Below are 12,534 nucleotides of genomic sequence, written 5' to 3' on the forward strand. Positions count from 1 at the left end.
AAAGCCTCATGTGGTTTCTATAACAAGGCCAGTCTGGGCTCCTTTCCCACTGTTTTGGGCTCATTCACAACCCTTTCTTGGGGCCGTGAATGCCAGGCCCCACCCAAGGGCTCTCTGACCTGCCCAGGTGCCTGGAAGGTGAATGCATGAGCCACGCAGACTCCTCAGTCTGCTCGTGGACAGGCCACAGAGAAGGTGCCAGGAAGGCACTTGGCGTGTGACTGCCGCTGGAGACTTCTGGATGATCAGCGGTCCTGGCACCAGCCCTGGTTCTCCGAGGCAGGGGCAGTAACCACGTAGTTCACATTGAGAGGTAATTTTAAACCAGCTCAACAGAGAAAACTTGTATTTTCTTAGTAGGCAACTTTGCGAGTGTGTGTGTGTGTGCTCTCTACTAGTTAAACCAGCATAAAGGAAACACATTTGCTTTGCTATATGGTGAGATCTCCTTGGTCCTGGGCAGCAGTAACATGATGAGCAGAAGGGCGCATCTATGAAAGCAGCACTGACTTTTCTGGGTTCTGCTGAGATGGGGTGGGTGGCTTTTCTGAAGAGCCTCACCCTATGGCAACACGGTTGGGCTTCCATTTGCATGTTCTAAGAACCACTGGAGATCAGAAATCACTTTGTTCTGCTGGAGAATTAGATTTCCAAGTAGACTCTCTTCTTCAAGAAACAAGCCTGGCGCCCAACACCTGAAGGGTTTCTTACCTTGGATCACTAAAGAGGCCTTCTGGACGAGCATTCCCGCCTCATTCTGAGCAAGGCAGCTGAATTCCCCTTGAGACCCGCCACTAAGATTTGCAACCCGGAGAATCCGTCCGGCTGCCAAGATATGATGCGTCAGTCCTGTGGTATTGGCAACTGGCTGGTCACCGTGGAACCAGGTGATATTGGGAGTAGGGTGGCCTTTGATGGGGCAGCCTAGAAGGAGAGGTGAGGAGAGGTAAGCCATGGATAAAGCCAATAAGGACACATTCCTGATGAGCTGTCTGACTGTTTCCATGGGTTTTGAGGCCATACCTTTGATGTGGCTTCCCCATGGCATTTTTCTTATGTTTCCCATTCCCAAGCAAACGGGAGATGTTTTTATGCTCTGGATGCTTGGAGGGTGACTGTTAACTCATTCAATTAAAGTAAAAATTCCTGGGGAACACAAAGTACCTATTTTTGTCTATGTCCCTGTAATAACTTAAAAAAAAATGAAGCAATTAAGATTTACTCATTGGACATTTTCTCAAGTTAATTAGTTCCTATGCCAGTTTTATACTGAAAGAAATCACTTCTTCAAATGCAATGAGTTGGGGGGAAAAAAACCCCACGTACTATATAGTAATAGTTAGGAATCGAACTTTAATTGGTAAATGTCTAACGTCTGCCTCCATTTTACTCTGTGATTTTCAAGCCAAAAATTTTCAACAGAGACTAGGAAAACAATTTTAAACACTGATCTCATTTCTCTATAGGTCAAGAACCTTGGCCTTCTGACAGCTCTTCGGACAATCAAGCCTGCGTTGGACATGTACAATGTTATACTTATTACATAGTCATTGAGCCTATTTTGATACATTAAAATTCCAAAATATTAAACTGAGATACGGTGTCTACTCAAGCCTTCGTAGCATAGAATTAGTAAAATAAACTGATTACAATTGTGAGAGAAAACTCATTACCTCTAAATTCGTACTTGCTGAATTTGCTGTTGTGACCCCAGAAACTTAGCTTCCAGAGGAGATTTATTTGGAGGTTTAAAATGCAAGATACATCATTCAAAATTAAAGATAGTGGAAGTTTTCTATCAGTTCAGTTAAAAAATATCTATTTGGTGCCTAGTGTTCTGGGGACAGTAAAGCTAGTTAAGATTATCTTCTCTCTTGCAAGGAGATCCCAGCTGGTATGGGATGCAAAAAAGCACACTAATAAAACTGAGATATAAGGCAGAAGATGAGATCAGTGAGACACACAGATGGTCACAGATGGATGTGTGTGCCGATGGATCTGTACAGAGAATGGATTTTCTAACGTTGTTCTGTGTTCTAGGGGCAGCACTGTTAGAATTTTTATAGTATGGCAGCGTTAACACAGGACAGGTCTTTAAGAGATGATCTAGCTTACTGCCAGAGGAGAAAACTGAGGCCCAGAGATGTTAAGAGACCTCCCCAAGATCAAGGGGGGCAGATCTTCTATCTGACTCACTGTCTTGTGTCCTTTCCCCCATACCTACTGCTTGTCTGGTTAGACGCCAACAATTTACTTAGGCATCTTGATACCTCCTTCCTTTGTCTGCGTACTCCCTTCATTCCCTTGCCTTTTTACATTTTCACTGTGGTTGTATAGGTTGAAGAGGTGGGAACAGACTACTTTGAAGAAGGGCCCTGGAAAAACAATGCTAAAGTTGACCCTCAAAATTTCAGTATGGAATATCATGTTATAGGACCCAATTTTTCACTTCTCGCCCTGTGGACTCACTCTGCCATGTAACTTTACAGGGCCGTCCCATGATGGGTGGGCTTTACTTCCCCACCTCCTTACTTTAGGTTTGGCCACGTGACTACTCTGGCCACTAACAAACACTAACAATGAACAATCTGAAAAGGAAATTAAGAAAACAATTCCATTTACATGAGTATCAAAAAGAATAAAATACTTAAGAATAAACTAAACCAAGGAGGGGAAAGACTTGTACACTGAAAACTATAAAACATTGCTAAAAAAAGAAATTAAAATCATAAATGAACGAAACGATATCTCACGTTCATGGGTTGGAAGACAATTTTGTTAAGGTGTCAATACTCCCCAAAACAAACCCAATTCAATCCCTCTCAAAATCCCAATGACTTAAAAAATTGTTTTTGCATAAGTAGAAAAATTCATCTTAAAATTCATATGGAATCTCAAGGGACTCTGAATAGCCAAAACAATCTTGAAAAAGAACAGCAAAGTTAGAGGTCTCATACTTCCTGGTTTCAAAACTTATTACAAAGTTACAGTAATCAAAACAGTGTGGAACTGGAATAAAGACAGACAGATAGACCAATGGCATAGATAGAGAACCCAGAAATAAGCTCTTATGTATATAGTCAATTTTCAACATGGGTGCCAAGACCATTCAATGTGGAAAGGATAGTCTTTTCAACAGATGGTAATGGGAAAACTGGATTTCTACATGCAAAGAATGATGCTGGATCCTTACATTAAACCATATACAAAAATTAACTCAAAATGGATTAAGGACCTAAACATAAGAGTTAAAAGTATAAAACTCTCAGAAGAAAACGCAGGGGAAAAGTTTCACAATATTGGATTTGGCAATGATTTCTTGGATATGACACTAAAAGCACAGGTAACAAAAGAAAAAAATTAGATATCCTGGACATCATCAAAATTAAAAGCTTTTGTGTATCACAGGACACTAACAACAGAGTGAAAAGGCAGCCCACACAATGGGAGAAAATATTTACAAGTCATAGATCTGATAAGAGATTAATATCCAGAATATAGAAAAATTCCTACAACTCAACAACAAAAACCACCAACCAATTTAAAAGTGAGCAAAACACTCGAACAGACATTTCTCAAAGATATGCAAATGATTAACAAGCACAGGAAAAGATGTTCCACATCACTAATTGTTATAGAAATGCAAATCAGAACCAATGAGATACCACTTTATATCCATTAGGATGGCTATTATTAAAAGAAAAAAAAGAAAAAAAATTAACTAGAATTGGTGAAGATGTGGGAAAATTACAACACTTGTGTATTGTTGGTGGAAATGTAAAATGGTGCAGCAACTATGGAAAACAATATTGAGGTCCCTAAAAGAAAAGTAAACATTAGAATTACTGTATGATCTAGCAACTCCACTTCTGGCTATATACCCAAAAGATCTGAAAGCAGGACTTGAATAGATATTTGTACACCAATGTTTATGGCAGCATTATTCACAATAGCCAAAAGGTGGAAACAACCCAGAGTTCCATCAATAGATGAATGGATAAACGAAATGTGATAAATATATATGATGACTATTATTCAGCCTTAAAAAGGGAATAAAATTCTGATACATGTGACAACATGGATTAAACTTGAAAACATTAATGTAAGTGAAGGAAGCCAGACACAAAAGGACAAATATTGTATGGTTCCCCTTATATGAGATACCTAGAGTAGTCAAATTTGTAGAAGCAGAAAACTGAATAGTAATTACCAGGGGCTGGCGGAAGGAGGGAATGGAGTATTGTTATTATTTAATGGTATGAGTTTCAGTTTGGGATGAAACATGGATATGTTCTGGACATGGATAGTGTGAAGTTGTACAACAATGAGAAGGTAATTAATGCCACTGAACTGTACACTTAAAAATGGTTAAGATGATAAGTTTCATGTTATGTATATTTTGCCATAATGAAAGAAATGAGGCAAAAGCTGTGCTGGGTACCAATTTCAATCCTAGACCTCAAGAGACCTGGTGAGTTTTTGCTTGTGCTCTTATGCCTTTGCCATCACTGAAGAAGAACATGCCTCGACTGGCCTGATGATCTCAAGGGGAGGATTAGAGAAATGTGGAGAACAGCCAAGTCACTCCAGCCAAACCCAGTTTAGATCAGCTGAACTAAGTAAGAGCAGTAAGAATAAATGATTGATGTTTTAGCCACTGAGTCTTGCATTTAGAACCTCTTTTTTTTCAGGGGTTGGGTGAGGTAGCTAACTGATACATTTAGGGAGTAGGGGCTTCCAGAGCTCCTTGAGCCATGGATCCAAGGCTTCCAGTAGGGTGGAGTTTCTCCCTGTATACTGACCCAGCTCTCACCTGACCTGGATCTTCTCAGGTACTCTGAAGGAGCAGGCTCCCCACATGCTTCTGGTGGCATCTAGGCATCTATATGCCATGAGGTCCATGGTGGTGTCACCGTACTCCCGTTATGAAGTGGGTGTGAGAATGGCCTTGGGGAGAGGTGTGTAGAAATCAGTCCACTGGGGACCTCCAGAGACCAGCAGCACCCACTCCCTCCAGCCCAAAAATGTTGCCTGGAGTCAGATGTGGGTTTCATTTTCTAATAAGAGGCAGGAAAGCTGTACGTTTGTTTAGGCATAGCATGATTTCAAAAGTGAAGCTTGAAACAAGTACAGCTTTTCAGACTTGCTGGAACAGACATATGTCTTCCTATCACATCTGCTTTAAAGAAAAAGAGGTACCATATGCTGTTGAGATGCTGGCTCCGTGAATCCTTTCGTTTGGTCAGTGTGCATGGAGCGCGGTGAGGCTGACTAGATTCCAAATTGAAAAATAAGAACCTTGCTATTCCCAAGGAAACAGGAGGTACTTGGCCAGAGAATCTCTCATATTTAGCTCTAGTCTTTTTTTCCCAACTCCATTAGGACTGATTTTCTGAGACACTATTTAGGCAGGAAAAGGAGTGGTAGCAGCTACAGGCTATTTTCTATGGCTGATAAAGTTACTTATCTAGGATCCAGAAATCTTAGCTAAATAAGTAGTACATTTACATAACAATTACATTCAAAATCCTTCCTCCTTCCTGGAATCAGAGGCCAGAGTGAACAGCCAGGATACCTCTCTTAGCCCATCGGGGTCTTGCATCTTGGATATATTTCCAGGGTCTTCTAGCTTGGTGATCCTAGTTGAGGCATGAGGGCTGCCATGGATATGGTGTTCTTGAAACTCAATTTGAGAAAGACTCTTGAGTAGCAGTGACTAAGACTTTGAGAGGCTGCCTTCATAGTAATCCTTCTCACTCTGAAACCTATCCGGGTGAAGGTCTGCTTTGTAGAAAGTTTTTAAAGGAAAAGCAGTTTTGTTACTTTCAAATGCAGTTACACAGATACATGACTCTCAAGGAGAACTCTAGATTTTGAAAGGGCTCTTTGGCTTCTGTTTTCTAATCTATAAATGAGAGCTTTAGATTTAATCAATACTTTTCAAGTTGATGTTCCTTGGGGCCCTAAAGTTTTGCAGAGGTATGGGGGAGGAGGGTGGGGAACCTTGATAGGGAATCTGCATAGATGGGGCTTTGGGGTCTCCGTTCCCATTTCACTCATAGCAGAATTACATATCAGGCTTCTGCATAAGAAGATTCTTTTATTGGTAACCAGTGAATTAGATGATTTTTAAGGTGCTTTTAGGTTCCAAGCGTTCTCAGCATCATCTCAAATTCATCATTCTCACCCCTCTTCTTCTCAGATAGGGCAAAGTAGACTTAGTCAATCTATATTGTTTAGGTCAATATGTAGTGAAATTGAATTGTGCCAATGAAGTGCTCCTGGAAGAGAAGTTATATATGGAGGTTATTTAGGATTAAGATAAGCAGAGATAGTAGAAGAGGAGGGCAGTCTAGAAGATACAGTATGAGCAAAGGTGAAAAGATGAAAAACTGGTGATGTGTCTTTGAGAAATGACTGGTTGACTTGACTGGAACATGGAGGACATAGATGATGCTGGCATGGTGGGTGAGAGATACAATGGGGAGGATCTTGAAGGCCAGAATCTGGTCTTTTGGGAGCCCCTGCGGGTTTCTGAAGATGAGGGGGTGATCTAGGTTGGCTTTAGAAGAATCAGTAAGGTGGTTCTTTCCAAGATGCACTGGCTTGAGAGAAAGGAGAAGCTAGGATATCAGTTCAGAGGTGACAAGAAATGAGACATATTTGCAAAAGTAGCTCTGACAGGATATGAGGAGGATGGGGGTAGAGACAAAGAAGAGAAGCTAAAGAGACTGGAACACTAGTGGGACTGTTAACAGAAGTAGGTAAATCAGGAAGAGAAGCTATTCCTTATTTCTACCCCTAGAGATGAATAAGTTTAGTTTTAAGCATATTGACTTTAAAGGTTGTGACAGAACCAAAGGATGGAAAAATCCATTGAGATGATAAAGATAAAAATGGAAGTTAGTTAGCGGTAAGAACTGGAGATAGATTTTGGGAACCAGTCTCATAGATTTATGGAAGGAGTCTTCAATGAAAAGAGGTCAGGTCTCAGGACAAGACAGTGGGAGAATTCTAACATTCAGTGATTGAAGAAGAAATAGGAGGTATTAAAGGGCTCTGTGGGATAGGAGAAAAATTGAGACCATGTGATGTCATGGGACTCCAGAAAGGAAAGGGATTAAACAAACAGGTTGTTAGCAAATAATTGATTTATATAAGAATTTGTGGAATGAATGAGTGGTTTCATTTTTTTTTTAATGAAAATAACTAACCAAACATATTCTTTCCACAACCACTCTCCACCCCATGTGCCCAGGTAATATAAAGGTAAACTTCATTCCAACTCACGTTTGAGTGATCAGAAATTTCAAGTTAGTGGAATTGGAAATAAAAGTGTTCTGTATAATCAGAACATACCATTCAATGCTATGTTCACATATTTCTTTATTTAATTTAAGAGAGAATTTACCTCTGGGTCTTGAATCTTTAGAAGTGTACCAACAACTGTGTTATTAAGAAAATAAAGGATTAAAGAAGAGGGTGAATGAGAATGCTTTAAATGTTGCAAAACAGGAACAGAGTAGATCTCGGCCAGAAAACTCTCAAAACAACTTGACTAGGGATTCTAGCATCCAGTAATGGTGAATAACTAGGTTGGACTAGTCTTAAAATTTAAACAGCAGCAACAACAACAACAAAATACACGAAACAACAACTCCTGGAAAGCAGTGAAGAGTGACCAAAAGCAATGGCAGAAACAGAAGGGGAGTCGTCCTAGAAACCCAGGAACTGCAACAGGTGGGATTTGCTACCTAGTGGCTTTTTGCCTGAGGAAATTCCTCAATCCCCAGATGGCCCAGATTGCTGGAAAATGTATAGCTTCATTGTCTTGAGATGTCAGAGGACAGTGTCTGGGGGCTGTTAGAATAGCTGGAAAGTTAAGGGGGGAAATCCTTTAAGATAAACCTTAAAATCTATATAAGTCCTGTCCAAATTCTTTTTAGCAGACCCCAGAGGAACCCAGCAAAAGAGCATCAGCTAGAAGCTGACAATAGAGTGGAGAATTCAGTCGGTGCCCACTGCAGGGAAGACAGAAGTTGGAATTTGAGCCCAGCCAAATTAACTGCCTTTTAGAACAAAACCAAACACTCTTCATAGGAACATAACAGAATGCCAAGTCTCTCTAGTATATCATCTATAATTTTCATTATACTGGGTTGGCCAAAATGTTCGATGGTTTTTTCCCATTAGATGGCTCTAGTAGCACTTAGTTGTCTTTAACTTCATTCAAAACAAATTTGTTAGATTGTATGTGACAGCTGTCATATCAGCGTGCATTTAAAAAAAAGTTACCAAAATTGGTGAATTTTTGTGTAGCCATTTTAATATTGTAGAAGAAAAAAAGCAACATTTTGGGTATATTTTGCTTTATTATTTCAAGAAAGGTAAAAATGCAAATGAAACGCAAAAAAAGATTTGTGCAGTGTATGGAGAAGGTGCTGTGACTGATTAAACATGTCAATAGTGGTTTGTGAAGTTTCATGCTGGAGATTTCTCGCTGGACGATGCTCCACGGTTGGGTGGACCAGTTGAATTTGACAGCGATCAAATAGAGACATGAATTGAGAACAATCAGTGTTATACCATGAGGGAGATAGCGGACATACTCAAAATATCCAAATCAAGCACTGAAAATCATTTGCACCAGCTTGGTTATGTTAATCGCTTTGATGTTTGGGTTCCACATAAGTTAAGCGGAAAAAAACCTTCTTGACAGTATTTCTGCATGCGATTCTCTGCTGAAACGTAATGAAAACGTTCTATTTTTAAAACAAATTGTGATGGGTGATGAAAAGTGGATGCTGTACAATAATATGGAACAGAAGAGATCATGGGGCAAGCAAAATGAACCACCACCAACCACACCTTCATCCAAAGAAGGTGATGTTGTGTATATGGTGGGATTGGAAGGGAGTCCTCTATTATGAGCTCCTTCTGGAAAACCAAACAATTAATTCCAACAAGTACTGCTCCCAGTTAGACCAAAAGCAGCACTCGATGAAAAGCGTCCAGAATTAGTCAACAGAAAGCACATAGTTTTCCATCAGGATAATGCAAGACCGCATGTTTCTTTGCTGACCAGGCAAAACCTGTTACAGCTTGGCTGGGAAGTTCTGATTTATCCACCATATTCACCAGACATTGCACCTTTGGATTTCGATTTATTTAGGTCTTTACAAAATTCTCTTAATGGAAAAAAACTTCAATTCCCTGGAAGACTGTAAAAGGCACCTGGAACAGTTCTTTGCTCAAAAAGATAAAAAGTTTTGGGAAGATGGAATTATGAAGTTGCTTGAAAAACGGCAGAAGGTAATGGAACAGAAGGGTGAATATGTTGTTCAATAAATGAAAAATGTGTCTACTGTTTTTACTTAAAAACTGAAGGCACTTTTTTTTTGCCAACTCAATACAGTTAAGAAACACTAGATAAGAAAAAAATGTGATCCATACTTAATAGAAACAGCAGTCAACAGAAACCAGTCCTGAGATGATGCAAGTGTTGTAATGAATGGACAGTGACTTTAAAGCAGCTATATAAATATGTTTAAGGAGTTAGAGGAAAGTCTACTCATAATAAATGAAAAGATGGAGTATCTCACTAGAGAAGTAGAAACTGTGAAAATAAATTCTAGAGCTGAAATGTGCAAAAACTGAAATGAAAAATTCACTAGATGGGCCTAGCAGAAAATTGGAGATGACAGGAGAAAGGGTCAGTGAACTTGAAGATAGTTCAGCAGAAATTATCCAGTGTGAAGAACAGAGGGAAAAAAGACTGAAGGAAAATAAACAGAGCTCCATGGACCTGTGGGAAAAAGTTTAATATATGTGTAATTGGAGCCCAATATGGAAAGAAGAAAATTAGACAGAAACATAGTAGAAGAAATAAAACTATCAAATCTCCCAAATTTTGAGAAAACCATAAAGTTTCAATAAGGTTAACAAACCACCTAGGAACATCATACTCAAAGTGATGAAACTAGCAGATTAAAAAAAATCTTGAAAGCCATGATGGAGTAATAAGGACTGGGTTTACTCTCTTGCCATAAATAACTAGAGAACTGGACAGAAATGTATGAAATGGCTGTTTTCAGACATTAGATAACAGACAGTAGAGGGCTGTGATCCCTGAAAGAAGAGAAATAGATTACGTGAGCCTGGTGAATTCTCTGCCTTCCTGCCTGGAGGTACATTCTGAGCTGCAAAGTAGGGAGGATGTATTAGTTTCCCAGGTTGCCAGAACAAAGTACCACAGACTGGTTGACTTAAGTGACAAAAATTTATTGTCTCACAGTTCTGGAGTCTAGAAGTTTGAGATCAAAGTGTCAACAGTGTTAGCTCCTTCTGAGGGCTGTGAGGGACGGTCTGTTTTATCTATTCTAGCTTCTAGTGGTTTCCTGGCAATCTTTGGTGTTCCTTGGCTTGGAGATTCATCACTCAAATCTCTGCTTTCATGTTCATGTGGAGTTCTTCCTTGAGGGCATGCCTATCTCTGTGTCCAATTTTCTCCTTTTTATAATGACACCAGTAAATTAGATTAGGGCCCATCCTAATGACCTCATCTTAACTTGATCATCTGCAAAGACTGTTTCCCAATAAGGTCACATTCACAGGTACTGAGGATGAGAGATTTCAGCAACCTTTTGGGGGGACACAATTCAACCCACATCAGAAGACTATCCCAAGCAGAGCATGACAGTCTGGACTAATTAACGAGACAAAGAACAGAGTTCAGTGAGGTTGAGGCAGCCGGAAGTTGAGCAGAATTCTGGAAATGAGGGCGTTACGTAGAAAAAGGGCCCCAGAAATATGCATAACTTCCTCTTGAGTCTTTGCCCAAATGAAGATGTACATGCATAGAGTGAAACTCTAAAAGATTGACCAAAGATCAGTCAGGGAGCTGTGAGTTTACTATTTCCCAAAGCTCGAGTAGGGCTAGAAGGACTTCAAGTTCTGACCAGCCAGAGTGCAACATCCTTGTTCATCATCAGAGGAACTCAGTAGAGACCCCCGAGGAGCCCTAGGGTAAAGGTCACTGTAGACCTGCTCTAATCAAACTTAAGAACAAACTTCAAAAAGATCGAATTAAACTTTGAATAACTTAACTGCTTAAGAGAAGAAAATCCAACAATCACTAGAAGACAACAAAATCCAAACACATAATGATATAAAATTTACGTTGTTTAGCTTTCAATCAAATATTACTTGTTAAGTCAAGAAGCAGGAAAATGTGTCCCATAACAAAGACAAAAATCGGTCAGTGGAAACTTATCTAGAAATGATAGGGATGATGGAATTAATAGACATGGATATTAAAACGGTATTAAAAATAAGTTAAATATTTAAAGGAAAACATGTACATAGTAAGAAAGTGGAAGTTATAAAAAGAATCAAATGCACTTCTAAAAACGAAACATATTTTATGAAATGAAAAATTCACTAGATAGGATTAATAGAAGTTTAAATACTATAGAAAAAATATTTGTGATATTAAAGATGTAGTAATAGAAATTAGCCAGAGTGAAGCAAAGAGAGAAAAAGACTGAGAAAAAAAAATCAAGTGGTCAAACATATGTTGGCCAAGGATGTGGTTACATGGGTATATCTGCCAAAATTGGCTAAAATTTGTGCATTTTAATAATTGTAAATTTTACCTAAAAGAATAATTGAGTAGGGATGGGCGTGGGAAGTAGGTGGAAGTACAAATAAAATAGGAATGGCAGGAAGTTGTTTTTTGAAGCTGGGTGATGAGTGCACGGGGTTCTTTATGCTGCCCTGTTTACTTTGTATATATGTGAAGTTACCCGTAATAAAAAAGGGAAAAAACATGAAATTATTGATCATCAGAAATGACTCAGTGTCCAAAAAAATTGCTTGTCACATATTCTGTTTATTCAGCTTTGTGCTTCTTCTTTAAAATTTTAACAAATTTTAAAAAATTGCTGTTCCAGCCTGCTATTTGCAGATGTTTACTCAAATTTTATAACCTGCCCAACTTAAAAATTCCTGCTGGTAGAATCGCTAAAGCAATCCTGAAGCAAAAGAACTAAGCAGGAGGCATAACCCTCCCAGACTTCAGACAATACTGCAAAGCTACAGTAATCAAAACAGCATGGTATTGGCACAAAAACAGACAGATGGATCAATGGAACAGAATAGAGAGCCCAGAAATATACGCACACACCTGTGGTCGATTAGTCTTCAACAAAGGAGGCAAGAATATACAACAGGAAAAAAAAAACAGTCTCTTTAGCAAGTGCTGTTGGGAAAGTTGGACAGCCATGTGTAAATCAATGAAGTTAGAACACACCCTCTCACCATACACAAAAATAAACTAAGAATGCCTTAAAGACTTAAACATAAGACATGACACCATAAAGCTCTTAGAAGAGAACATAGGCAAAACATTCTCTGACATAAATTGTGCAAATGTTTTCTTAGGTCAGTATCCCAAGGCAGTAGAAATAAAACCAAAAGTAAACAAATGGTACCTAATCAAACTTACAATCTTTTGCACAGCAAAGGAAACCATAA

General features: G+C 39.1%; 1 protein-coding gene across 1 annotated transcript in view; it reads right to left on the reverse strand.

Moving 5' to 3' along the window:
* The window catches only part of ADAMTSL1 (ADAMTS like 1), a 468,040-nt gene that overhangs the window by 43,798 nt on the left and 411,708 nt on the right, over positions 1-12,534 (reverse strand). Inside the window, exon 24 of the mRNA XM_079927992.1 lies at positions 712-924. Coding sequence (XP_079784118.1) covers positions 712-924 — 213 coding nt within the window. The remainder of the gene's footprint in view (positions 1-711; positions 925-12,534) is intronic.

This window comes from Stenella coeruleoalba (genome assembly GCF_951394435.1).
Source record: "Stenella coeruleoalba genome assembly, chromosome: 7".
Taxonomy (NCBI): Eukaryota; Metazoa; Chordata; class Mammalia; order Artiodactyla; family Delphinidae; genus Stenella; species Stenella coeruleoalba.